Here is a 27968-nt window from a genome sequence, read left to right on the forward strand (position 1 = left end):
GAGAGTTGGTGGGGAGGGGAAGTGAGATTGTGCCCCCACCCTTCCCTCCCCTCCTCACCAGGGGCGGCTTTGGAGCTGAGCAGGTCAAATCCCAGGGGTTTGGGGCAAGCAGAGATGGTTGTGGAGGTGGGATGGGGTCAGCAGTGGGGTTGGGCCCCAGGGGAGGGGGTGCTCGGCTGGGGCTCAGAACAGCCCGCAGTCCTTGAGGTTCTCCTTGATGATGATGTCAGTCACAGCGTCGAAGACGAACTTGACGTTCTCGGTATCGGTGGCGCAGGTCATGTGGGAATAGATCTCCTTCACGTCCCGTCGCATGTTCAGCTCCAGGAACTGCAGCTTGATGTAGTTGCCCGCATCTTCATAGGTGTTGGGACCTGGTGGTGTGGCAGTGAGCGGGATCCCTTCCTGGGCTGGTGTCCCCCAGCAGATTGCCGGCCCAGGATTACCCAGGGCTCCCTCAGGTGGGTAAAGCTTGCATGCTCCCTCAACAAGGCTCTTGTGGCACCACTTGCATGGGGTGCTGAGGACGCCTGGTGGGGGACTCCTGCGGGCGTGGTGGCACCCAACCCTCCTGCGGCACCTCACCACCACCAGTCACTGCCACACTCACCGTCATAGTCAGGGAAGCAGATGCTGAGATGGGCCTTCTTGATCTTCTCCAGAAAGACATCCTTCTTGTTGAGGAAGAGGACGATGGAGGTGGTGGCAAAGTAGCGGTGGTTGCAGATGCTGTTGAAGAGGTGCAGGCTCTCATGCATGCGGTTCTGCGGAGGGACACAGCCCCGTGGTGACACCCAAGTCATGACAGGGGCAAAGCAGACAGGGTGTGAGGTGGTGAGCGTTCCTCACCACTTCATCATCCTCCACCAGGACCATGTCGTAGGCGCTGAGAGCTGCGATGAAGATGATGCAGGTCACACCCTCAAAGCAGTGGATCCACTTCTTCCTCTCTGAGCGCTGTCCACCCACATCAAACATCCTGGGAAGGACAAGGGTGGGTCAGCACCCCCTGCTTGCTGCCCACCCCCTGGCACCAGCTCTCTCTAGGGGCCTGGCCCCCCACCTGAAGTTAAGGTCTTTGAAGGAGAACTGGGTCTCGATGATGCCAGTCGTCTTGACGCGGGAACGCAGCACGTCCTGCTCTGTGGGGACGTAGCCAGGGGTCACCAGGCGCTCCAGGTCTGACAGGTAGCTGGATGGGCATGTGGTGGGAATGAGACACGGGTTGGAACCCCCCTCCTGCCTCCCCCACCCACACTCCCCACCCCACGTACTAGCCCGCAGAGTCATTGAGCTGGTACTCGGAGGCGCGGTCAAAGCAGGCTTGGATGCCTGAATCCTTCCAGAGCCGTCCAATGATTTCTGACATCTCCTTAGGCATGGTCCCCTCCTCAATGGTGTCTGAGAGGTGCAGCAGCTTACGGGCATCATCCTGTGAGGGAGAGGGGTTCAGTGGGGCCGGGGGCTAGGGGGAACCCCTGCCCAACATGGAATGCAGGAATTCCCGCCCAACATGGAATGCACCTCACCTGGCGAGCTGTGTCCCCATACTGGATGCTGAGGGTGGTCATGGCCCGCACAATGGCCAGCATGGACTGGAGTGTGTTGCTGTAAATGATGGCAATGAACTCCAGGCATTCCTCCAGAGAGTAACCATCTTGGTGGATGATCCTGGCCGGGGAAGATCACAAGGCATGGGGCTGAGCTGGGTGCCATGGAACTGATCCACATCATGGATGTACCCCATGGCAGTGGGATGGGGCAGAGTCAGGCAGTGGTATGGGGCACCCCATGGCTACAGTGTGGGACAGACACTTTGCATGGTGGGCATGACCAAGTGACCCCCCCCCCTTGGCACTTACTTCATCTGCTTGACGATTGTGCTCTTCCCCGACTCCCCTGCTCCTATGGGGACAAAACATGGGTCATGGTGGTGCCCATGCCACGGACACTCCCAGCTGAGCCCTGTGCTGGCTCACTGGGAACCTTGGTCACTGGTGCCTGGCATGGCTGCAGGCACTGTTGGCTCTGCCAGGTCCATGGCTCAGGGCGTGTAGGGGGATTAACAGCCTGGTGCCAGTGGCATTAAGGTTAGGCTGAGCCGCTGTGTCTAATGGGATCTGAAGCGGCTCAGTCAGGGACACTCTCAGCAACCCAAGGGAGGGGTTGGGGACATGGTGGCATTGCAACCCTGTCACACACCACCCAATGCCCCCCTTGTGGCTGTGCATGGGGAAATGTCCTGGGCCAGGCTGTGAGGACAGTGATGCCACCCATGGCCCCCACCACATACAGATCACCCCAATCCTCAGGCACCACTGGGGGTCTGGGAAGGACTGGGAGGGACACATAGCACAAGGGGGCTTCAGGGACAGGCATGGGATGGTGGTATGGGCTGCATGGGGGTCCCTAGGAGGATGAGGCAGGGGTGCTGACAGGCTGGGGTGGTGATAGGTAGTGTTGGTGAAGGTTCTTAAGATGGGTTGGTTGGGGTTGGGGGACCTGGGAGTGGATGTTAGGTGGGATGGCGGGATTCAGGAATATATGGAAGCCAGGGGATCTTAGGATGGGTCTTAGGACCTAAGGATCTCAGGGTCTCATCTTCTTGTTGAGATGGTCTGTTGTGTTTGGGGTGCCTCGTAGGGAGTGTTGAGCAAGTTGGGATGAGCTGGTCTAGGGGATCCTGGAAATGGCTGGGCTGTTGGGGTGGCTGGTTGGGTTTAGAGGTGCTGAGGGAGAAAGGAAAACATTGGGTGGGCTTTTGGGGTTTACTCATTGGCTTTAGAGGTGCTGTGGGACTCAGAGGACTAGGGTTTAAGGTTGCTTAGCAGCAGGGGCCTGAGGACTGTTGAGCTGGTTGGGTTTAGAGGGGGTCAGGGAAATTTTTGGGTGTTTTACTGGGGAGGTGTTGGTTGGTTTTAGGGATGTCTGGGAATGGGAGGCTGTTGGAGGCACTCCTGGGTTGTGCTGATTTAGTTTAAAGGTGCTGGAGGCATCAGGGAAACATTGGGTGGGCTCTTGAGATGGGGAGGTTTGTTTTAAGGCTGCTGGGAATGGTGGGGATGTTGGAGTGGGCTGCTTGGTTTTAAGGCTCCTGGGTGAGTCAGAAGAATGTTGAATGAACAGTGAGGGTAGGCTGCTTGGGTTTGGGGGTCCATCTGAGGGCCAGGAGAATGTTGGATTGGCTAATTGAGTTCAGGAGCAGCTGTGAGGTGTGCTGGTTGGATTGAGAGGTGCTGGCTGGGGGTGCTGAATTGAAGAGTGGTGGTTGGGTTGAGGGGTGCTGGTTGGGTTGAGGGGCACTGGTAGGTTTCAGGGGGGCATTAGGTGGGCTGCTAGGGTGAGTTGCACAAAGCATGGGTATTGTCCCTCAGGGTGTTGTCTCCCCCTTACCCAGCAGCAGCAGCTTGACAGTCCTGGCATCCTTCTCAGCATCTTCCTTGAGTTTCTTCTCCAGCTCTCGGGAATGCTTCTCCTCGGCACTGGCCCCGGCTCCCATCCTCAGCCCTGCAGCCCTGCGGTTCACCACCCGCTCCTTGGAGGTCAGCACCAAGATGGGCAATGAGCTCCAGCTTCCCGCCGCCTCCAGTGCTCGCTCCCGGCGCCCGCCGCCGCTGCCGCCACCACCGTCCACCCGGTGTGCGACAAGGACGGGGACAAGGTCCCGGGGGGCCGCCTGCCGGGGGGCTGCGCTCAGCACCCGGGGCTTAAGCTGGGCCCCCCCGATAAACCCCCTTCAATCTGCAGCGGGCTGAGCTCAGCAATCCCGTGGTTCCCGATGTCAGCACTTCTGCCGGGGAGGGGCTCAGCCTGACCAGCTCCCAGTTTTGTCTCCACCCTGGGACTGGGGCAGTGACCCAGCCACCCTGGGGGAAGTGGGACCCCTACGCATCTCCAGCTCTGCTGTGGACCCCCATGAGGGGTTTGGAATTGCGAGGTGGGACAGTGTGTTTGCTGCGATCTGGTCACAGTGGGAGCAAATGTCCCCATTGTTCCCATCTCACCTGGTCATACCCCCTGCTCTGGACCAGTGCCCACTGTCCCACCCCAGTAAGTCATGCCAGTGTCCCCACCGGCACTCCCCACAGTGACAGAATGTCAGTCATCACACCCCGTGTCTCCAGGGACCCTTCCAGAATCCTTCACTAATGTCCCCATGCTCCCCGGCTGCACTTGGTGCGCCCAGCCACCCACCAGTACACTCCCAGTGCCACCAGGCCAGCTCAGTATCACCTCCATAGTGTCCTCAGGCTCTCCAGCAACACCTGCACAATGTCCTCAGGGGTACCTGCATAATCTCCCCAGGGTTTCAAAGCCCTCTCCGGTACCAGTGACTACAGAAGAAATCCCAGTGTTCCCAAGCAATTCCAGTGTCTGTGTGGAGACCATGTTACCCCCAATAAAAAACAAAACAAAACAAAACAAACAAACAAAAAAAACCCCTGCCCAACGTCCAGGGGTACTGCAGTGCCACCCCTACCACAGTGAGCCCCTCAAAATGTCTCTGGGTCCCTCAGTGTGCCTTCCCAGTGCCCCCCTCTTATGTCCCCAGTGCCCCTCATTACCACTATGGCCACCGCAGCAAAACTGAGATTCCCAAAGAACACCACAGTACCTCCTCAGTGTCCCTCCACCTCCGGTGACTCCAGGCCTTGCCAGGACTGCTCCAGTGACCCCAGTACAGCCCAGTGCCCCCGTGTCCCCCCATTTGTCCCCAGCGCTCCCACTCCCCGCACCGCGGCCCTCCTGCAGCGCTTCACTCGGCCGCCAGAGGGCGAACGCGCCCAGCGCAGCTCCCAGTACAGCTCAATGCCCCCGGTGAAGCCCAGTGCCCCCGGTACAGACCAGCGCCCCCAGTACAGACCAGCGCCACCAGTGCAGCCCAGTGCCCTCAGTACAGCCCAGAGCTCCCAGTACGGCCCAGTGCTCCCGGTACAGCCCAGTGCTCCCAGTACGGCCCAGTGCTCCCGGTACAGCCCAGTGCCCCCAGTACAGCCCAGCGTGCCCAGTACAGACCAGCGCCCCTGGTACGGCATTGCACCACCCCCAGTACAGCTCTGCAACTTGCCAGTGTATCTATACTGACCCTGGCATAGTTCTAGCATTCCCAGGACTCACACCAGTGCCTCTCAGGACTGCTCAGAGGAGACCAGTACCACCTCCATTACCCCGGTACTGAACAGAGTGCCCTGATACAGCCACCCCTACAGAACCATTACCACTTCCCTACCACTGCTCCCAGTATCACAAAGTACCAGTTCCTACTATCCAATTCTAATGCCTCAGTACTTCTCCTAGTCCTCCCGGTACCACCCAGTACCGACCTCCAGTGTGCCTAGTACTACCTCTGATACAGCCCAGGACCTTTTAGCACTGATCCCAGTACTTCCTGGAACTACTCAGAGGAGCTTAGTACCACCCTTGTAATCAATCAAAGTGCTCCTAGCATCATCCATAATCACCCTCAGTGCCCTCTGTAAAGTTTCTCCCCTGCTCCATGCCCCCAGTACCACGAAGTACCAGCTCCCAGTACCATATCCTGGTGCTCTAGTACTTTCTTCAGTGCTTCCAGTACCTTCCCATGTCCCCAGTAGTGAGTCTGAGTGCACCCAGTGCCTCCAGCAACACCTAGTGCTGGTGCCAGCCACCAGCCCGGCCCAGCACACCCCAACACCCAGCAGTATAACCCACTACTGCCATCTCCCCATACCCCCTGTCCTGCCCCCCAGTGACCCAGTGCTCCCCCAGGGGCAGCCCTCTGTGCCCTGGTAGGGCTCAGGGGATTACGCGGTGGGGGCCAGGTCCATCCCCTACAGAGCACACGCAGGCGCCTACGTCTGTCCCAAAGCCAGTGTTTATTTGGGAGTGCCCCTGGCTGCAGCAGGGGGCACTTAGCCCTGGTCACCCCTGTGTTTCCCATGTACAACTATTTACAACCCTCCACACCCACTGGGGTGCCCCAAGAGGGTGGCTGATGGGCTGGGTATCCCAAACACCTCTGGGTGTCACTGTCACCAAGCACAAGCAGCTGCTCGAGGTTTTGCACCAGCATGGCCCCTTCTTCCCTTCTCCATGCAGAGACGATGGGGCCCAGCCCCCACCACTGCCTGAACACTTCAGTCCTACCTTGAGGTCCCATCTCACCCCTGCCAAGCCCCCAGAGAAGAGACAGAGCTGTGTACCCTCACCCCTCCTCCTCAGCTTGCCTGGTGGTCTACAGCTTCCCCACAGAAAACATTTGCTCCTCCATAAGCCTGTGGGGAAATTGAGGCACAAAGCTATGATGGCCATGCCCAGTTTGCACTGGGCAGACCTTGTCTGGACTACCTCCCCCCCAACCCTTCCTAGGGTATCATCCCCTCCCACACCAGGACATCCATCCCCCAGCACAGTGCCATGCCCCAGGTGTGTGGGAGACAGGCTGTGGTGACCTGTGGTCTCTGCACAACAGGATCTGGGGGTCCTTGGCAAGGGAGAAGACAGCGATGGTGGCTGCAGCCACCTCAGAGGTTCCTGCCCCCTCCCCAGGGGTCCTTGCTCCTCCCCGGGGCTGGGAGGTGGGGAAGCACCACCCCAATGACTATGTACAGCCTACAAATAAGTACCACCTCCCGTGGGATGGGGGAGCGCGTGTGTCTGCGTGTGTGTGTGCGTGGATGTATATATATATATTTATTTATTTATAGATATTTTTAATATTAAAAGGGGGGAAAAATAGACCACTGTGCTAGCAAAGTCCCTGATGATGGTTTCATGTATGCCCATAGGTCTCTGGCTGGTGATTCCGGCGGTTTCGAGGCTTCTTCTGGTCCTGCTGCTCCTTGGCTTTGAGGCCAGCCAGCGGCTGTGGGGGGCTGGCGGCTGTGTGCCACCAGTAGCCCTGGCAGTACTGGTCCAGGAGTCCCATTTCAGGCTGGGAGAGGAGCTGTAGCAGGTCCTGGTAGCGGGGAGTGGGGGCACCCGGCAGGCCAGGGGGGGTCTCCACCTGCACCAGCACAGCGTGAATGGCGCGGCTGCTGAGGACACGGAGCTGCACCTTGGTCACCGTGTGCTTGAAGTTGTTCTCGGTGGCGGTGCAGGAATAGACGCCGCTGTCGCTGAGCTGGAGGGCACGCAGCAGCAAGCCCTGCTCCGTGCGCAGCACACGGCCCTCCACCCGCAGCTGGGGGGGAGAGGGGGCACTGCTCAGTGGGATGGTGCCTGGCACCCCTGGCACCCCCGGGGCAGTGCCCTGCCCTACCTCTTTCCGCCGGTCACTGTTGTCCTTCTGCAGCAGCCACTTGATGCTGGCCTGGGGCGAGCGGGGCTGGCACTCCAGGAAGGCTGTGCTGCCCTCCACCCCGTACTGGACGGCCTCCACAGTGTTCTTGTTAGCTGCAGGGAGGTGATGGGCAGCCAGGTCACCCCCACCTCACTGCACTTCTTCCCTGCCCACTCTATCTCCAAGGGTGGATGTCCATTCATCCATCCATCCATTCATACATTTATCCCTCTACCCACCCATTCAGATCTGTTCAATCTCCTCCCCCCAACATATCCATCCATCCATCTTCCATCCCCAGTGTATTCATCTATCCATCTATGTTCATCCTACTCCCCAATGTATCCATCCATCCATGAACCGACCCATTCATCTGTGCTTGTTCTCATCCCCAACGCATCCACTCATCTATGTTCATCTTCCTCCCTAATACCCACCCATCCACCCACTCACCCATTTGTACATGTATCTTCCCATACATCCACCCACAAAACCATCAACCCACCAAGGAATCCCCGTGTCCCCAGCTCCAGCCCTGTGCCCTCAGCCTCCCCTCCCAGCTGCCCCACACTGCAAGGCCTTGCCCCAGACCCCACTCACCATTTGAGTTGTAGCCACGGCACTGACGGATGGGGTTGCCATGCCGGATGTCCTGCCGCCGGCTCCGCCTGTGGGGAAGTGAGCGGTGAGGGGGAGCCTGTGGCTGGGGGGTCCCTCCCTGCCCCTCTCCCTGCCCCAGCCTGTACCTCTTGGAGGAGGCGGAGTAGCGGGTGCAGGCGCTGCCATCCCAGGCACAGTAGGGATCCCGGGCCAGGCAGCAGTCAGCACAGGCTTCCCCGTACACATCACAGCGGTGCAGGGCCAGGTGGGTCACGCCTACGGCCGAGGACACATACAGCTGTTGCTGTGGGGGACAAAGAGGACAGGGTCAGATACTACCTTATCCCTACTCCATTAGAGCCTCTGAGAACCACCTGTTCTGGTACTGTGGTGGCGCTGGGCAATGCCACAGCTGGGCCCAGGATAGGATCTGCCCGCCCAGTCCCCTGCTACATGCTATGACTCACCCTCTTGGAGGAGATGGTCATCGTCTTGATGGGTGCTGGCACCTGGGTGAAAGCAGGAATTAAGAAGATGGAGGGATAACTGCCTGGACTGATGCTACAGCCCTGGGGTGGGCACCCCAGACCCCCCACAGGCACCTGGAGCAGGCACAGGGAGATGTGAGTGGGCAGCAGGCAGGAGGACCAAAGCCTGGAGTCCCACCAGAGCTGGCCAAGAGGTGGCTGGTGTCCCAAGAGACTGGCTGATATCTCAAGAGGCTGCCTGCTGTCCCAAGGGGTTGGATGGTTGGGTCAATAACACTCAGCAGAGCATGAAGGACATGCCAGCTCTTACCTTGAACACTTCAATCTCCTCCAGCATGAGCTCCTCTGTCTCCATGTCATCCCGGGGAAGCACAATGACCTTCTGCACAGTGCCCCGATCTGCAAGACACCACAGTGCCCAGGTGCTCAGTGCTACTCCTGGGCACCCATGCCCTCCCTGTCTGTGACGGGGGGCCCCTGCTGGAGTTGTGGGAAGGAAGGATCTCCCAGGCCCATCCCCATCTCTCTCCTGCTGTGGCAGGTAGCTATGTCTGGGGTGGAGTGTGCCAGCTCAGGTAACCACCTGTGTCTAGAGTGTGCCACCAGAGTGTCAGAGAGTGCCCAGAGAAGCATGGGGACATGCACCAGGGCTGGAGAAGGACAGGATTGATCATGGAGGCTCTGGAATGGACATTAACAGCATGGGAAGCACTGGCCTGAATGATAGTGCCCCCAGGATGGGCACTGAGATCTGGGAAGTACAGGGCTGGATGTCAGTGCCTCTGGGATGGACAACTGGGCAGGAAAGGCACAAGGCTGGATGATGACAGGCTTAGCATGGGCAATAGGAAGCACACTGGATGTGTGCTAGGGTCAGGAAAGGATATGGCTGGATGATGAGGCCTCTGGAACAGGTACCAGGACATGAGGTTGAATCCTTAGTATGGGAAGTATCATGCTGGGTCACTGGCTTCAGGGACAGGAGCTGGGCTAAGGGAAGGATCAGGCAGGACAGCAGAGTCTGTGAGATGGCATCGGGACAGGCAAAGAACAGTCTGGAGCCTTGAGGAGGGACAGGGATCTCAGGGGGGGCAGCCTCAGCCCCTCAGCCCACTCTAGCAGTGGAGGGCACTGTGCTCTGGCCAGCCCTGGTGGTGCCCGTGCCCTCCGGGGCCGCGGCGGAGCATGCTGCGTTCCCCGCGGTGCGCGGCGTGGGTACCTGTGCCCAGGAAAAGCACCTCATAGCGCCCGTCTGCTGCGTCCACCTGGTCCACGGCCACGGTGGTGAAGCGGTAGTTGACGTTGGTGCGGACCACCAGTGGCTGGCGGTGCGTGGGGTACACGGCGTGGTACATCAGCGGGTGTGAGCGCATGAAGTTGATCACTTCGTCAGGGTAGTCCTTGGTCGACTTCATGGATGGGGTGAAGGTCCCCCCAGGGCACTGTGGCACACATATCACCGGTGCTTGGTGAGTTGGCACCCGAGCACAGGCCTGAGGGTGCCAGCTGCCTGGCAAGCACTGGGTCACCTCCCTGTGGTGCCCGGGGGGGTACTTACAGTGCCTGGACGGGGGTAAGGCATTTTTCCTGTGTAGGGCATCCACTGGTAGTTGGGTCCCTCCTTGTGGGCAAAGGGACCATTGAACACCATGCGGATGTCAGCCATCGAGTAGACACACACAGCAGAGCCTTTGAAGACCGACCTGGGGGGAAGGACCTGCTGCTACCCTTTGTCATGGCATTGCCAGGACACTCACCCAGCTGAGACCCCCATCTCTTCTGCACTGTGCCAGGAGGGTCAGCACTCACCCCGAAGCAGAGAACACAGCGTAGATAACAGGGTTCTTGGTGTCCTGAGTCTGCTGGATGAAGACATCCTCTTGGGACAGAAAGATGGAGGCGTCACCATAGGGAAGTTGGGCAGGGACACCAGGGTACAGGCAGAGCAGTTACCCATGGAAAAGCAAGAGGCAGGGGGCAGCAGGGGTGTCCCCAGCTGTGCCCAGGGTGCCCCCCAAGCCTCCAGGAGTAGAGAAGGCTCCCATCCCTTTCCTCTCACACTCACGGAGCTCATCGAAGTGTGTTTCAATTCCATCGGGTCCCGGCACAGAGCAGACAAGCCGGGCCTTCAGGAAGGTGCTCCACTTGTTCACAAGGCAGCAGTGGCCCCCGTCGTCATTCTGCAACAGTAAGACCCCTATGCTCAGCCATGCCTGTCCCCCTGACCACATCCCTGTCCATGTCCCTGTCTGTCCTCTGCTACACCTACCAGGCAGATGCGCCCAATGCGGGAATAGATGCCAGGACTCAGTGGAGCATCAGCTGACTTCTCTCGGAAGAAGAAGTAGAGCTTGTCATCATTCCTCTCGCTGCTGTCAGGGATGAGCTGGGCACGGACAAAGGCTGGGTCTGAAATCACACAGCACAGCATGGCACCATCAGCCCAGTGGCACCCCTGCTCCATGCCATAGCAGGATGCTGAGCCCCCCTCTAGGGTCCCTGGAAGCATTCCTGAGGCCCACAGGTTGATGAGATACACCAGCTCTACAAGCAAGGTGGTGGGAACCAGCCTTCCCCCAAGGAAGGAACCACACAGCATGGAAGCTTCTCAGGAAACTTCTCCCTGCCATCCATCAGCCGGTGCCCAGCCTGCGCTGACAGCTCCCCCTCTTCAGGTTACCACCCCGCTGGCTCCCTGGCCCGGCAGGATCCTCCCATCTGCTCTGCTCTGTTTACTCAGCTGCTGCCCCGCAGGCAGCGGTGCTCCGAAGGGGGCAGAACGAACGTTTGGGGTCACTGACTGCAGGCAACATGGTTGATGTCTCAGCGCCGCAGAAACCCATGCACTGACACCAGCAGAGCCAGCCCCATCTCTCACCAGTCTGCTCTCACCGCCCAGCAAAGCTCCAGGCATGTCTGTTACTGCCCACACAGCTATCTCTGCTCTTGTGCCTTCACATCCATCCATCCATCCACCCATCCATCCATCATCCGTCCACCATCCATCCATCCATGATCAATTCATCCATCATCCATCCATCATCAATTCATCCACCCATCATCAATCTATCCATCCATCATCCATCCATCCATCCATCCATCCATCCATCCATCCATCATCAATTCATTCATTCATCCATTTTCTGTCCATCCATTCACCTGTCAGCTGCCAACCATCCATCCACCCACCCACCCACCCATCCACCTGCCCATGCTGGCAGCTGTCTCTGTTCTGGCAGAAGGATGCAGTACCACACGATGCTCTCATCTCTAGGGCAGGAGCCATGAGGTTCACCTGGGCCAGTGACCCCTGAACTCACCATTGAGCCAGCGGGAATTGTACTGGTCTGTCCTCATGGCTGTCTGCTTGCCCATGGTGCGGAAGATGGCTGCATCCGTGCCCATGAAGTCGATGTAGACGCCAGCATAAAGCTCTTCATCTGCAGAGGGCAGAGGTCAACCAGGAATCCCCACCTCATCCCATCCACCCACCTTCTTCAACTGCCAGCCCCAGACCTGGCCGGTAGCCACCAGGCAACCAAGAGTCACTGCCTGTGACCATCCCAGAGAGTTCTGGAAGCTGGCACTGGTCTGTAACCACAATCCCCACCTCTGCTGGGCCAGGTGCCTGGCCAGCTGAAGCCAGCAGGTGTGGCGGAGCAGGAACTCTGCTCCTGGTGGGAGCAGTTGCTCCATCCCACCTGCATATTCCGTCTGCCCAGCGCAGAAAGCACTGGCACCAGGGAGCCACAGGACTCACTTATTAATGCAGAGACGGTGTCTACTTTGGGGTCGTAGGAACATTTCCCCTTGCCCGACTCCAGCTTGTCTGGCTCCAAGTAGAAGATATAATCCTGGAAAAGGAAGCAAATAGAGCAAATAGGTTAGACTTTCACCCCTCCACTGATGTGACAGCTCCCAAAGCCCACCAGGAGAGGCAGCCTCCTCCAGGATGGTGCACAACATCAAGGACAGATGTGGATGGACCACACAAGGGGTCCGTCTGCAGGACTCCTGAGAAGCTGAAGCTCCTGTGAGTGACTCCTCCAAAGATGCTGGGTGCTTCTCCATGCCCTCCACCACTTGGCGACTTGGCTGAGCCATCAGGCTGAAGTGGGGCATCCATCCCCCAGGTCTGGGAAAAAATCTCCTCTGACTGTGTCTTCAATCCAGCTGGCTGTGCTGCACACTGCCGCTTGCCCAACAAGGTCACACAGTTCCAGCAGCTTCAGCAGGCAGGGTTTGGCCTGCAGCACAGCTCAGCACAACTCGGCTGCTGGACCCACTGTACTTCTCTCACCAGGGGCCATTTTCCAGTGCTTTTCTTCACACGGTGAGATGCTGTGTCTGCTCTGTGGGATGTCTCCCTACTGTCACTTCTGCCTTACCCGTGGCCATGCCTGGCACTATCACACGTTCCCAGTCAGGAGCGAGACCCACACTGCCTCTGGAGGCACATTCAAAATCCTCTGCCAGTGCTGGCTGGGGGCACACAGGGACAGGCTGGCCCAGCCAGGTCACTCCTTACCCTGGCATAGGGACCACCTTCAGCTGAGACAAAGCATCAGCACAGAGTATCCATGGGGAGCCTGGGCATGGGGGAGACCTTGAGCAACCAAATCGGGCAGATGCTCACTGACCCTGTGCCCTGGCTTTGGCACACGGGTGATGGACATGGTGACAGCCATCTTCCATTGAGAGGCCAGAAGGGCCCTAGTGGAGCCCTGGCTCTGGGAAGAACAAGAGGGGGTGAGGGGCTGGGAGTTCACTGTGGGCATCTCCCACAGGAGGGTTTGCTCCTCCTGGGGCACCCAGGTCCAGAGATGAGCGTTTTCACCATCCACATCACTGTGCTGCGCAGTCTGTGCCACCATCACCATCACAAACACCTCTGCCCAACACAGGCCCCATTCCTAAAGTGGGCAAATGCCTCACACAGACAAACTCTCTTTCTCTGCAGCATGGCCCTGGCACTGGCTCCATTATCTCACCCTCCTGGTCAGGCAACACAAGAGCCATTGTGGGGCTGCTGCTGATGGGCTAATGCACCTTGAAATGCACCAGAGCTGCCAGGAAGCACGTGCTGGCAGCCCCCAGGGAGCTCCTGCTAGGACACACACCCTCTCCCCAGCAGGGAGAGAGGAACTGGGGTGACCTGAGGAGGCTAAAACGGCAATGGGACTTTCCCAGCTGGTGCTGGGGAATTGGCAGCAGAAGCTGCCCACGGTTGCGGAGATGCTCACTGCCAAACATCACCCTTGGCCCCCGACCACCCGAGGAGCTGGGGGAACCCCAGGCTGCACTGGGGTGCCCATATCCCCCATGCTCCCCAGCCCATGCACTGACCCATGTTAATCTGGAGGGGGGAGGCTCAGGGGTGACACTGTCAGGGTGGGCTGCACACTGGGGTGTTCCCAGAAGCTGAGGATTCTGTCACCTCCCTGAGCACACTTGCCTGTCAGGATGACACAAGCCCCTCTTGGGGCAAGGTGAAGCAGCTTCTCAGTAATGTTTCTGTAGACCCTACCCAAACACCTCTTCTGAACATCACTTCAGCATCCTCCCCTGAATCATCCCAAGCCCTGTGGCTCTGCCGACACATGGTCCCATTTCCAAGGGACACAGCAAGCCTGGACTCAGGCAAAGTCATGGTGGGCGAAGAGCCACCATCCCTGACAGTGTCCCCTACAGGAAGGATCCTACACGGACTAGGAGGAAGGAGTTAGTGAGAGAAGGAAAGCCAACACCAGGCCGGTGGCCGGGAGATGCTGTGCTGGGAGGGAAGGAGACGGCAGGGATGCCCACAGCACGGGGTGCCCGGCCCGGGGTCAAAAGCATGCCAGTGGGATGAAGGAGCCCGCGGCTCTGGTGTGGCCCTGGGGACAGGTGGGCACGGCTGCGGCGGGCTCCCAGACCAGTTCCCACCTTGCTTTGTGCTGGTCTCGGGCTGAGGGGGCTGTCGGTGGATCTGCTTTCCCGGCCTCCCGGCTGGCTCGGCGGAAACCCCTGGGGAAAAGGAGCAGGGCAGAGAGTTAGCGCCAGCAGGGGAAGGACCCCCCAGGGCAGGGGTGAGCAAGGGACCCCAAGAGCTGGGGTGATGGATACCCATTGAGCAGCAGTGCTGCTGTCCCCCTGGGTTCCTTGATGCTCCAGGCTGGGCTAGCCCCCAGCAGGAGCTTCTCCAGGATGGATCCTGCTCTCTCCCACAGAACTGGGGTGCCCTAGCATGGAGTAGGAGGGAGTGGAGAGATCTGCCCACAGCCAGCCAGGCTAGGCTCACACATTGGGACTCAAAAATGGCACCTGCCATCTTGTTCCTCCTGCACTGATGAGCAATACCTCAGCACCAAAGCTATTAGCACCATGGGGTCACAGGAACACTTCCACACTGCCACTAACTCTTCTGGACAACTAGTGCTGTCCTCAACTGCCCTAGCACCCTAGGTCCTCTTCATATGCTGCCACTCCCCATTTCAGTCCCAATCCAATCCCAATTTGGAATGGTCTGAGCAGCATCCACCTCTCTCAGTGCCCATGCCAGGCTTGGAGGCTCTGAGGCAGATGCTTGTCCTTCATATCCAGCGCCGTGATCCTCCCTCAGTTTGGGCTGTTGACTCCCTCTCCATTCTCAGAAGACACAGCCTGGGACCTGTCACTCCAGTGTGGAGGGGACAGACACCTCACAGGGCCTGGGACCCCTGGGATACTCATGTTGCTACTTGCAGAGACTGGCTCTCTCCCAAGGCTGTTCTGAAAATGCTCCTCTGTCTGCCACACATCCTGCCTGGCAGCATGCAGCTTTGGTGCCACCCTCTCACTGCACGTTGTGGTCCTTGGTGCTGGGTGACATCCATCTGGGGCATGTGACATGGCCACATGCGATGGCACAATCCCTGCAGGGTTCTCCCTGTGCAGCATCAGTGCTGGCATTCTTGGAATCTACGGTGAGGGGCTCAGCAGGCTGGCAGCAAGCAGGAAGCTGGGTTGACATGTGCCTTGTCCCAGTGGAGATCCAGCAGTGGCTGCAGTCAGCAGGGTGAGAGGGCACGTTGTACGGAAGCTGCCATCAGAGTACAGCCAAGTTCCGGCGTGAAGAGAAGTCCTGAGTCTGTGGAGATGGCTTGGCCCCGCTCAGCAGCACAACACTGTTAGCCATGGTCACCCCCAGCCTGCCCTTGCCCACAGTCTTCAGCCTTCAGCCCCCAACCTCCCCCACCAACCAGCAGAGCTGAGCTTAGCACCCACTCCACTGCAGTGCCCTGCTGGCTGTGCCAGCACCACCATGCCAGACACCAGTTCAGCAGCCCCATCCCTCCCGCCCCTCACCTGGGCTTTGCGCCCGCGGTTGACGAAGGCACAGATGGGGTTGTAGGCGCCAGTGCCACACACGTAGAGGTGTGTCCGGTTCCAGGGCTGGATCAGGCGGATGAAGTTGCCACACTCTCCCTGGGAAGCAGAGGAGAATGTGTCAACCCAAGCACGGGGGCTATGGCTTATGGTGGGGCCATGTTGATGGGGGCATGGGACGGAACAGGTCATTGGAAGGCACGTGGCATGGGACAGAATGGATCTGGGGTTGGCATGGGCCACGAGCCGGCAAGCCACAGGGCCCAGCCCTGGCTGGTAGGAAGAAGCAGCATAGGGAGCTTGGCCTCCTACTTGCCAGAAAGCTCTCCAGGACCTGCCTGGCTGGAACAGAATGGATGACAGGACACTGCAACACTCTGGAGCGCCATCCCATCTTGATATAGCTGTTCATGCTAGAGGATGGCTTTTCCAGAGTAGGATACAGGGATGTGAATCCCCCTCCAGTGCCAGGTGCCAACCCCACTCCACTAGCAGAAGGGGGTTCATAGGGGTTACTCACATTGCTGTTCTTGCCTGACAGGATGCATTCCTCAATCCTCTGCTGGGATGCGGGCCAATGGATCTGTGGAAACACCAACTCAGGGGAGACCAGGACTCCCACCTGACTCACCACTTTCCCACCAGCACCAGTTATACCCATCGAACTCTTGTCCTGGCATCCCAAAGGTCCCCAAAGTTCCCAATTAGCCCCTTCCATCTGCTGCCCCCCTGCCTTGTGCTGGCAGCTTACGATGAGGGGCTCGCGGTTGATGTCGTGGAGGTCCAGCGAGAGGACGTAGTCCTTGCTGCCCACATACATGCGGTCGTGGTCCTCATCCTTCAGCAGGATGCGGTAGTCACTGGAGTTGAGGAGGAAGTTGAAAAAGTGTGCTGTGCCTGTTGCCTTCAGCTCTATAGGGGGAAAGGGGAAGGTGTCAGTACTCCAGGGACCCCCGTCTTTGCCATTGTCATCCTTGAGTCAAGCCTGGGCCCAGCTGGAGGACCAGCTTCCACTCCATGAGCACCATGATACTGCCACCTCTGTGCAGGACAAGGGACAATGACAGAGATGCTCATGACCAGTTGGGACAACCAACAGTGGCAAGAAGAGAAATCATCAGAACTTAGGCTCAAGAGATCCAGCACCCCACAGCAGGGAGTGGAGGTTGCCACTGAGATGGGGCAGGAGGCTGTGGCTCTCTGCCACCCCAGCCTAGAAACCACAGCTCCTAAAACTTCCAGCATCATCTCCCTCCTGCACTGTGACCCCATGTTCCAGCCAAGACTCTGGCTCCTAGGATGGGAGAGCTGGGACCCCAAGGAACCAGCTCCAGGGGAGGTGATGAGCCTCTCCCCCGCCCTTGCACACCCCATCCCCCCTTGGAAAGTTATTTTTAGCCTAAGTGTGGGAGCAAGGAGTGAAAGAGGATAATGAGGGTCATGAATATTCACAAGTGCAATGAGGCAGCCAGATGGAAGGCAGAAGTGCTGCAGATGATGTGGGCCAGTGCCAAGAACCACGCAGCAGGGACCCGGGCATGAGTAAGACAGAGTACCCTGCCCCAACAGGATACAATCTGCCCTGGAGGCGGCCTCTTTGGAGATGCCACTCTTTGGAGGTGCCACTCTCCTTGGAGGTGTCACCCCCTTTGGATACCACTCCCAAATACCAGATGCCACCTCCATGGGATGACATCTGCCCTGGATGCCATGCCTTTGGATACCACTCCAAGTCATCAGATGCCATCCCCATGGGACATCATCTTCCCCATATGTTTTCTTTTGGAGGTGCTGGTCTCTTAGGATGCCATCAAACAGCCATTGGATGCCACCTCCACATGATGCCATCAGCCTCTGAAGCCAAACCTTTGGAGATGCCACTCTTCTAAAAGGTGTCACCCTCTTTGGATGCCACAAACAACCATCAAATGCCATCCTCAGCCATTGGTTGTCACTCTCATGGGATGCCATCTGCCCCAGATGCCATACCCTTCAGTGTTGTCATCCTCTTTGGATGCCACCAACAGCCACCACATGGCAAATTCACGATACACTGATCCAATGAGCATCCTCACCTCCATGCAGAGGGGTGCCCTGTGCAGGCACTGGGAGCAGCTTTGGGGATCTCCCTTCCTGGGGAGGAGTGGAGCAGGGTCCCACAGGTCAGTGTCAGGAAGCATCACACCGGCTTCCAGGCAGCACCGGGCAGGGCTCCAGCAGCCAGCTTCCCTTGTCACTGGGAGGCCAAGTGCGTGCAGACCTCCCTGACCTCCCGGCTGCACAAGGAATGTTCCACAGGTGCCCCCAGGGTCCCTTCCCAGCTAGGGCAGCCCCTCTGTCTCACAGTGGGGCACCTGCATAGACGCTGGACCCGCTCAGCCATGGCAGTGAGGCCAGTGCACACACACACTGCGGGAACCCGTCAGAGCCGGCTGTGGGAAATGGAGTCACGGGACGTGACAGGAACCTCCCCCAGCTTGGGGCCTGCCGGTCTGCCAGGGCTGGATGGACAGGATGAGCACGGTGGGCGTGTGCAGGGGCTGAAATTTGGGCTGCAGGCAGGAGGGCCATGGCAGAGGTGCAATGGAACAGTGCCAAGGATGGGAGCCCAGGGAGCCACTCACTCACCCACCCACAGCAGGCTCCTCCTCCTGCTGCCTGGCCCATCTGGGCTCCAGATGCTCCCTGTTGCTGGTGCTGGCTCACATGCCACCCATGGCGTCCCCAGCCTGTCCTGTAGCAGTCCCTGACTGTGCCACGGGACACTGGGTCTGGTCCCTGCCTGTCCTATGTCCTGAAGATGCCCCATGGGCCCATACACTGTGTGTGTACAGGTGTGCGCCCCATACTCTGTTTGTGTGCTGGTGCCTCCCTCAGTATGATGCTGGCGTTAGTGGGGATCACAACTCGGGAGCCAGGAAAGGGCAGGGTAGCTCTGCAAGTGAGTGACCCAGGCAGAGCAGAAGAGCTCGTCCCCAGCTGCCAATGATGGAACTGCATGCCCAGGTTTCTCTCTCAGGACATAGATACCTGCAGCAGGCAGAGACAGGGATGGCAATTAAACTGGACAGGAGCCCCCATGCCAGGACAGCCCCTCATCTGCCATCCCTGCCCAGCCTGAGGATGCCAGCACCATGGAACGCCAGGACACTTGGTGGTGGAGGGTTCCATGTCAGCCCCTAAATATCCCGCATACATTAGGATGGATGTCTCCAGGGCTTGGCAGAGGACAGGGCCAGTAGCACAAAGGGCCTTGGCCCCCCCAGCGGGGGCTCCGTTCAACCCCCCACGGCCCAGCGATCAGAGGGGGCACTCCCAAAGCAGGGCGGGGACGGACCCGCTGCCCCGTAACGCCCTTTCCAAAGACGATGGCGGGGTGGGCAAGACCCTGTCACAACCTCTGACCTCCCAAACCTCCATCGCACCGCCTAATCCCCCAGTGTCACTGTGTCCCCAAGCCCGCCCCCAGCAAGCCATGGGGTGCCCCAGGGGATGGAGTGGAGCAGAGGCGGGAGAAGCCGGCTCATTAGCCGATGCGCCCCAACGAGCATATTCCCTCCTGCTTCGCCATTGCCAATCCCGGCACCGGCAGAGCTTCTCCGGCTGGCCGGGAGCCTAATCCTATTTTAATTGCCGAGCACCGGAGCCATCACAGCCAGGGTGGCCTCCCTGGGGACCGTCCCCTCACAACATTCCGCGGAGCCCCCACCGAGCCCCTCTGGACTCGCCTGCCCGGAATCGTTTTGTGTCCTTGGGCGTTGAGCTGTAATTACGCCGCGCCCTCGAGTGATGCCGGCGGCCAGGAGCCCGAGGGTTGGCAACAAGGTGCGATGCGATGCTCTGCCCGCGGCACCACCGCCCCATTGCGTGCTCTGCAAAGCGAAATTTCCCCTGCAATGCCAATTTCGGGCTGCATTCCCAGCCCCAGCAGCTGTCCACCATTGCTGGCTGTCACCACTGGCCCCCATCGGGAAGGGGTGAGTCCTATCCATCACCCACTGGCACAGAGATCAGTGATCTCCAAAGCAAAAGGGAGATTTTGGGGGTTCTCGATAAACCGAGCACCCCGAGGGACTCCTCACCCCACTCCAGCCCCTCAAATCCTCCCGAGCCCCCCTAAACAGCACCAGCATGAAGAGTTAACACCGTTACGACCTGAGCGGGTCACCTCCCCAGGTGCATCATCACTGCATTCCCCAAAACCAATTACAGGCGCTCTCACCTAATTAGATTCTAATTATGGGCTTGTAGCGCATTCAACATAATTAGCATGTAAATTACACGGCGTGTTTATATTCAATAACCGCACTCCCGCCTCTCCTACCCCTCCCCAACTCCCCCCCCCCCCGCGGCTGGCGGAGCCAGCGCCTTTCGGGAGCCCTTTCTTTGCATGGGGAAGAATGAATTCACTTTAAATGCCGATGGAGAAGCCCAGCACTGATCCCAAGGGAGCCTGGCACAGCAGGGATAAATCCCATCTCCATCCTGCAGCGTTTTATCCCACAAATTTAGAAGCGTGGACCAAATTTTGATTACGTTTCCTCCTAATTTTTTTCCCTACTTGAAATTTGAGATGCAGCTTTTTGGGTACGCATCAGAGGGGAAGGATGGGGAGAAACGCCGGGAGAGGGAAGGGGGGCTGGATGTGTCCCCTCTCGTGGTTAAAGCATTTGTTGTTATTTGGGCTGATCAAAGAGCTGGGTGGGTCGTCCGATGAAAGCAGAATTGCTTATTTGTTTGAGCGTCACTCCGCTACCCCTTGATGGGTTATTTATGATGTAATTAAGCTAATTACATATAATAAGAGAGTTTCCGTGGCCCCCAGCCAAACTCTTTTCCCATTTAACCGATTCACAGGTGGGAGGAAACCGAAGCTGCCTTGCAGGGGCTTGGGAAATGAAATGACTCCTGTTCCCGCTTGCTACCTTCCACCCTCGATGATCTCCAGCCCCCTGGAGCATCGCCCCGTGCCGGCACCCGCGGCAGGGGACAGGTGCTGCAGCCGCCCGGGTCAAATCCCTCGGGATGAAAGAAGTGCCGGCCGGGTGCTTCCCGCAGCCATCACAGCCCGGCCGGCTGGGTGTAAGCCAAAAAAAAAAAAAAAAAAAAGGAAAACCCACATTTTTTTTTCAGCAGAAACCGCTGATTCATCCCCGGGCCAGCCTGCTCCAAACGCTGGTGTGTGGATGTTCCCCAGTGAGCAGCACTGGCAGGGGGGACCCTGTCCCCACCGAGCATCACTCTGCAGCGGTAACCAGGCTCTTGGCTGGGTATGGGGATGCTCCAGCAGCATGAAATCCCCTTCAGGAAAGAGCTTGACTTCAGAAAAAAATACTTTAATCACCCCAAAAGCAAAGTGCTGAGCTGAGATGCCCCAACCCACTGCTCTTTGGGCTTCTTTGTTTAATGTTTGGACATTATTTCTTTCCGCAGCCCCTGAGGGGAGGGCACGGTGCCGGGTGGAAACTGCGGCTGCTCCAGGCCCTTTGCTCTGCGCCCAAGCAGCACTGGAGTGGGGAGAACATCCATGCCAGGACCCCAGGAAGGGCCACGCTGTTCCATAAGGAGCATTGTTAATTTAAGGGATAACTAGCTTATTAGATATAGGCTTGGGGAGGCTGAAATTGCACCGGGTTTTTTTGGCGGGGGAGGGTTTAAGGAGCTTATGGAGCTTCGCCGCCGGAGCCAGGGAGCTCAGCCCCTGCAGCAGCCGGTCACAGCGGGTGGAGTGGCCCTGCCGCAGCCCCCCACTGTCCCAGCCAAGGAAATCCTCTTAGGGGTCACAGGGTTCAGCCCCCTGTCCCCACCCCTTCGGGCACGGGAAAGGGGACTATGGCATCCCCCTGACCTTTTCAGGGTCTGAGGAGCAGCATGGGGCACTCATGCCAGGGTGGGGACCAACAGTGCCAGTGTTCCCAGCACATTCCCAGCACTGGCTGTCCCTAAGCCCTTGGCCCTGCTCACACCCCGCTGTTTATCCCATCCTGCTGTCACCAAGCAGTGCCCACAGCTGCAGCAGCTTAGGAGGGCGCCTGGGTGGCCCCCAGGACATGGTCCCCTGTCCGGGCTCCTCTCCAGCCATCTGCCACCCCCTGGCCCGGATCAAGTGCACTGGTATCTCCTGGCCACCGGCAGAGATGCCAGTGGGGTGGGAGGGGAAACTGAGGCACGAGCCAGGCAGGAGCGAGGCCACACAGGGGGCCAGCAGTGGAACCCAGAGGAGACTCCAGGCTGCCCCTGGCTGGACCTCAGCCACAGCTTTTCTGAGAGGTGCCAGCAGGGTTGCTCCCCTCACTGCAGGGAGCGGCTCCTGTTTGGAAGCCCCACGGAGAGCCCTGACCTCGAGGGCTTCCCGCCGTGATGCGGGGCTAGAGAGCCCACCCTTCCTTCCCCCATGCTTTTCCCACGCTGGACAGGGAGCAGGGCACGGAGGGATGAATCACCATCATCATCACCTCCTGCATCCTCGTGGAGAATGGGCCAGCCTCTCTGGTGCCCGAGCCCCTGGCCCGGAGGAAGGCCCAGAGCAGAGGGGGCCGCAGGATGTGTACAGCAGTGTGGGGAGTGAGTGAATTGTTAGCACAGAGATGATTAAAAATATCCACCCTATTTCTGGCCAGCACTGGGCTGGGATCTGGGAAGAGCTGTTGGCAAAAGGGAGCTGTGCCGGAGCCGCTCCCAGCACTGTTCTTTCCATGCTGGTCACCTTCCTCTGGCCGACACACGGACAGGAAAGCCTTGAGAGGAGGACACACGTAAAGAAACCACAGGGGTGACGGGATGAGGGGAGGACTGACCCTGGCCTGCCCATCACCCTGCACCAGGATGCAGGAGCTCAGTTCCCACCCCTTTCCTATCACTTCAGTATTTTAGAGATGTGGTTTTTTTTTACTGCACTCAGAGACGCCGGGGCTCTGTAGAGGATGACGCAGGCCCCGGGGAGCTGCAACAAACCTCTGGCGCACGATAACAAGCGAAGGCAAACAAACCCAGAGACGCTCCCGCAGCTGGCAGGGCTCCAGGCAGCAGGGCCGCCCAGGCAAGGTGCCAGGGGACACACTTGGGGACATGGTGGCTCCTTTCCCAGCACCCTGGTCACAAGGCCACCTTGATCCCATCCTGGCAGTGGGATGCTTTAGCCCTCTGGATGCTGTGGTAGAGACCCGCACCCCAACCCCAGAAGGTGTGACTGCACAAACGGCCACCTGGTCCCCTGTGGCACCACAGCCATCCCTGACAGCAGAGTCCAGCCAAACTCATCACACCAATGCCCCCAGCCCAGACCCATCACACCAAACCCCACTGTCTGCAGCTGCACTGGGAGATTTGGGGCCAGGCATTTGGGTATCATCCCTGTCTCTCCAGGCAAGAGAAGGGGCTGGACAATCCGAAAAGTGCCACTGTCACTGTCACACTATCATGTCAGTATCTCATGATTCTATGGCTTGAGGGAGGCTCTATGCAGATGATGAACTCAGGAAGCTGCTCACCAGCAGTTTGGTGTGTGGCTCCCAGGTAGGCCCTGAGGAAGACCTTGGGAAAATTCTCCACCACTGCCACCCTTGTCAGAGTACAGGCAGGAAAGAGGTGAGTGGCACCCCTTCCCAGCCCTGATGCGCTTGGATCTAGCACAGCGTGCTGGCATTTCTTCTCCATGTGCCAGTGCAAATCAGCCCTTCTCCCACAACAAATCCCCCCTCTAGGCAGCAAGGGCAGGGGGAGCCCTGCCAGACCACCTCCAGCAGGAGGGAGAAGGACTGGAGATCCTGAGTACAACGAGGAACCATTGCTCCAGGCAGCTGGGGTCCAAAAAACCAACCCAAAACCAGCCCCTAAAAAAACCTGTGGCACAGCAAGCTTTACCATGCTTATTTAGAATTAATCTCACTCCTGGAGCACACTGTAGTGGTGGGTACCAGGTCCAGCTGGGACTTTGATAGAGCCTCCCCTCCCCACAGCTGTGAGGAAGAGGTGTTTTAAGCCAAGGTGGGGAAGCATCTGTACAGCAGCTACAGTGCCCCAGCAGCCCCCAAAATCCTCCAAAAAGGCTGTTTGGAGAGAAAAGTGGTGCTTGCCTCTGGGGAGGAACTTGTTCGCTGCTTTCCAGCCTGGACTTGTCCCCAGACTCTTCATACCAGCCATTTTTTCTGTCAAGACCAGCCTGTAACACCTGTGGCTACTGCTGCTTCCCCACGTTTGCTGTCAGCGCCCCTGGCCCCTCCTGCCTGGCTCTGCTGTGCTCACCATCAGTTCTGCTACCACATCCTCGGGCTCACAGGTTCAGTAGGTGACCAGAGGGCAAAGGCACAGTGGGACAGCAAAGGAGGAGCACAGGCAGCACAGCCCCAGCTCTCCCATAGACCCCAGGGGGAGGCAGACGTGAGACTCCTTGTGTCTGTCACCTCCTGACACACATCCAAGCAGGCAAGCCCCCAGCAGGAACAATTTCCGTTCCGCTTCTCAAGGTTTGCAGCCCTGGGACCTGCCTCATCAGCTCCAGCCTGCCCTGCTCAGCAACCTCAGAACAGGAGCTCAAGGCAAACCCCTACACCAATGTGCACCCCAAAGCTGATCCAGGGGTGCTCCCACAGCTCCTGGAGTGGCTGAGTGGGCTAAGCAGCCCTGGTACGAAAGGGTTAAGCCCCTTCCCCCCACCCAGCACCCTCCCCTCCTGCCTCTCCCGGCTCCCTGCCAGCTCCCAGGCGTTAATACCAGCTGGGGGGGTCGGGGCGGCGTCAAGCTGCTGTCTGGAATCGGGGTGCTGCCGGGGGCTTCCCACACCTCAGCACCCAGCTTTGCCAGATGGAGGGAGCCACCCACCCACAACAGGAAGCGTACTGGGGGGACGAGGCAGGCTACCAGCCCCCCAAGGCTGCATGTGCTGGTGCAGATTGGGAGCTCAGCCACACCTGAATATGGATCCCCATGGAGATTTCTGAGGGTGCAGATTGCTGCTGCCCCCCGAGCGAGGAGGAGGAGAAGGAGCGTGTACCTGGGGTGCCCATGGTTTCCTCCATCTTGGGGTCCCACCCTGCCCCCCACTCCAACAGCCAGACTCTTACCTTTGAAGGAGAGCTGGACCCTGGGGGTAGCGAAGCTGTGGTCCTTGGGATGGGCAGCCCGCCAGCCCAGAGTCAGCAGGGTGGCCCAGAGGAGGACACCAACCACGGGCATGGTGGGCATGCACCTGGGCGCCGAGATCGAGGGGAGTCTGGGGGAGCCGAGCCTGCCAAGGAGGGCACACGTGGGAGGGAAGTCAGTTCACTGCACCCACCACTCCCCTGAGGGGTACAAGCCCCATATCCCACTCTCCACCACCTGCTGGCATGCAGCATCCTCCGGGGAGGACTGGAAGCCAGCCCTGGGAGGCTGAACTCTGCTCCGAAGACTGGGAGGCGGGGGCCACAAATCGGGGGGCCACATTCTCACCTCCCTGGTGAGCATGCAGGGCGAGGCAAGTGCAGCGAGAGTCATTGCAGCACCCTCCTCCAACCCGGCTGGCGAGCCTTGGCCAGGTGAGGAGCATCCCTCCCTTCCTCACACCTCCTCTCAGCTGCAGCATCCCCAGCCCCCCACTGGGCTGGCTCCCCCTGCCCTGGCACCAAAAGGGGTCCCACTCCCAGCCCTTGCCTCCCCACCTCTCCTCCCAGCCCCCAGCAAAACCACAGCAAGCAGAGCTGGGATCAAATCTTTCCAACATGAAGGAAATCTGGACTTCATTATTCCAAGAACGTACAAAAAAAAAAAAAAAAAAAAAAAAAAAAGGATTTTTTTTTCGTAAATAAAAGAGGAAGAAAAAGAAGAGGGAAAGAAAAAAAGCCCTGCCTGTGTGCCAGGCAGCTGGACTCCCTGGGGCTCCGGCACTGAGCAGAGTCCGCCAAGCTGCCTCCAGCAAGCCACACACGCACCCCGGCATGGCACGGTGCACAGTGCCCCCCATGCACCCCACTGCCCCTCCTGGACACGCCATCCCCTGGGTCAGGCCCCTCTCCCGAGGCAGCACCCTCCTGGGGGTTTCCAGGGCACTCCAGGCAGGATTTGGGAAGAGGGTCGCAGTGGGAAGCCCCTCATGTCCCCAGGGAGCTCCATGCCTGGGTGGGATCCACTGTGCCACGGTATCCGGGTGGGCTCAGACATGTGGGGAGTGTCCAGCCAGCCCAGCCAAAGGGGGTCAAGCTCTGTGGGAATAGGGGTCCCCACCGTGACACCCCCATGAAGCCATGTCCTCCAGGGCTCTGCCAGCTGCCACCACACAGCCCCAGAGGGGACAGGCACACCCAAAGAAGCTGGATGGATGGCTGGGAACCCTGTGGGGCACCCCAGAGAGAGATGCTGAGCTGCAAGGGGGGCAATCCTGCACCCCACCTGGGTGGTCTGGCTGGCCTCTCCTGCAGTGCACAGCACCCACACTGCCAGCCCCAAGCAAGGCAAGGGCAGCAGCAGTGTCACCAGCAGCAGCAGGGCAAGACCCCTAGTGTGGCGGCACCGCTGCTCCCTGGGGCTGTGTAATTTTTTTTCTCCTTCTTGCCTTTGGGGCCAGTAAATATTTCAATTTGCTCCTCTGCCCCTGAGCACACCCAACTCTGCTCCATTGTACTGGTATTCGGTCCCTTTTCAGGCTGCCTTCCCCCTTCTCCCACCCATTCCCAGGCTCTGCCTTTCCCATCAGCGCCAGGCCGGGACAGCCTGCACCCCCAATTCCTCCACCAGCCAAAACTCCAGTTGGTTGCAGTTAAATAACCCCCCTCCATCCAAACCTCCCCCCCTCTCCCCGGCAGCTTTAGGAAATAATTCTGGCAAATCCTACTATTGCATTTGGATGGAGCGGCGTACGCGTCAGAGACAGGGAGCGAGATGGCAAACAAAGGAAAAGAGGGAGAGGAGGGGAGCGCAGCAAGCGCAGGGCGAGGAGAGGGGAAAGGGCCGGCGGTGAGTGGGGGGCACCCAGACCCGGCTGGGAAAGGCAAATTCCAAGGAAGCAAAACGGGAAACGGGCCACTGGAGTGCACCTTGGCCAGGAAATCTCCATTTCCAGGGTCATCTGCACTCCGGGGAAACTGAGAACTCCAGGGGAGAGCGGCCACATTCCTGCCCTCCAGCCCCCGGGCCGTCTGGGCTTGGAGGGGTTTTTTAGCAATTAAAGTTTGGCCATTGCTTGTGCTGTCGCAGGAAGATCAAAATCCCACTCGGCTTTATCCCCCCTTCCCCAGGCTGGTCAACCCAGCGCCGAAGAGCCCAAGCAATTAGGCAAAGGTTTTCTCGTCTGGAACAGGGGCTCCTTTTGGGGATCGCACCCCAAAAGAGGGCTGAGGGGACGCCTCGGGAGGACCCCGGGGGGCTCGGGGGTAGGGGCTGCCTGCACGCCTGCTCCCAGTGGCCTCGGGAGAGAGCAGGAAACATTTTGGGAGGGAAAAGCAATAGCGGCAGGATAGGCAGTGGGAGGGGAGCTTGGCCCACCTCCGGCCACGGCGCGCGATGCCATCAGTGAGAAGGGGGGGAAAATAGGGGGGGAAAACCTCCCCAAATCCATAAAATAATACAATAACGCAAAATGTCCAGCGTGGCCCCGCGCACCGGGTAAATAACTTTGCACAACTTTGCGCTCTGGAACGCCTGGCCTGTCCCCAGGGAGCGCCGGCTGTCCCCTGCGCCCCCCGCCCGGGCGTTCTCCGCGCAGCCCCGGCCCGTCGGGGCGCGGGGTCCTGCCGGGGCTCGGCATCCCACCGGGGCTCGGCGTCCCACCGGGCCGGGCTCCGCCAGCCTGTTCCAAGGTGCCGGGCATTCTCCGGCGTGTGTGTGCCCCCCGGCACCCGCTCGCCGCCGAGCCCGACCGCAACCCCCATGCCCCGGGAGCTCCCTACCAGCCCCCGTCCCCTGCGACAGTCCCCCCGCCCCGAGCGGGACCGGAGCGCGCCCGCCCAGCCGCTGCTCCCGGGAGCGGGGGGACCGGCAGGGTCCCCCCACCTCGGTATAACCCGCTGCGAGGCGGGGAGCGGGGGTCCCCAGCGCACCCGGTGCCGCCGCCAGCAGCTCGGGGCTGGGGTCCGAGCACCGCACCGCCGGCACCAGCCCAAGCCCCACCTGCCCAGTTCACCGGCAAGTTGCAGCGCGGGGGACCCACACGCGCGAGTTCCGAGCGGCGGAAAGTTTTCCCGGGGCGCCCCCCGCGCCGGGCATCCGCTCCGCCGCCCGCCGCCGCTCTTACCTCTGCGGGCGTCCCGGCGGCGGCCGGGCGGTGAGGAGGGCGGCGGAGGCTCAGCGCCGCGCCGGGG

The 27968-nt window shown here is 59.3% G+C and overlaps 2 protein-coding genes across 3 annotated transcripts; both read right to left on the bottom strand.

Annotated features, from left to right (window-relative positions):
* Positions 1–183: 183 nt before the first annotated feature.
* GNAT1 (G protein subunit alpha transducin 1) lies at positions 184–3621 on the bottom strand (the record flags this gene model as incomplete). Its single annotated transcript, XM_083869689.1, has 8 exons — positions 3394–3621; positions 1863–1905; positions 1530–1671; positions 1275–1432; positions 1064–1192; positions 850–979; positions 611–764; positions 184–374 (listed from the first exon to the last, which is right to left on the bottom strand). Exons 1-8 carry the CDS (start codon positions 3497–3499, stop codon positions 184–186), a joined length of 1053 nt encoding a protein of 350 aa, XP_083725815.1. The 5' UTR covers positions 3500–3621.
* Positions 3622–5929: 2308 nt separating this feature from the next.
* On the bottom strand, positions 5930–27926 carry SEMA3F (semaphorin 3F). Of its 2 annotated transcripts, XM_083869845.1 has the most exons (19): positions 27902–27926; positions 24759–24922; positions 16448–16608; positions 16217–16279; positions 15676–15795; positions 14275–14355; positions 12110–12203; positions 11670–11789; positions 10619–10758; positions 10415–10529; positions 10159–10228; positions 9908–10052; positions 9569–9791; positions 8660–8748; positions 8329–8370; positions 8008–8165; positions 7862–7929; positions 7241–7374; positions 5930–7162 (listed from the first exon to the last, which is right to left on the bottom strand). In XM_083869845.1, the coding sequence occupies exons 2-19, from the start codon at positions 24877–24879 to the stop codon at positions 6752–6754; spliced, it is 2355 nt and encodes a 784-aa protein (XP_083725971.1). In that variant the 5' UTR covers positions 24880–24922; positions 27902–27926; the 3' UTR covers positions 5930–6751. The 2 variants fall into 2 exon arrangements, with proteins under 2 accessions (XP_083725971.1, XP_083725972.1); XM_083869846.1 differs by lacking the exon at positions 14275–14355.
* Positions 27927–27968: the final 42 nt, after the last annotated feature.

The sequence above is a fragment of the Zosterops lateralis genome (genome assembly GCF_965231275.1).
Source record: "Zosterops lateralis genome assembly, chromosome: 11".
In the NCBI taxonomy this organism is placed as follows: Eukaryota; Metazoa; Chordata; class Aves; order Passeriformes; family Zosteropidae; genus Zosterops; species Zosterops lateralis.

What these genes read in the sequence shown, in the direction of transcription:
- SEMA3F (XM_083869845.1), bottom strand. Translation starts at nt 24,879, where the DNA reads ATGCCCACCATGCCCGTGGTTGGTGTCCTCCTCTGGGCCACCCTGCTG. An exon ending in GGTCCAGCTCTCCTTCAAAG is followed by an intron (nt 16,609 to 24,758) that starts GTAAGAGTCTGG and finishes TTCCCCCTATAG; the next exon opens with AGCTGAAGGCAACAGGCACA. An exon ending in GCTGTGTTCTCTGCTTCGGG is followed by an intron (nt 10,053 to 10,158) that starts GTGAGTGCTGAC and finishes CCTTCCCCCCAG; the next exon opens with GTCGGTCTTCAAAGGCTCTG.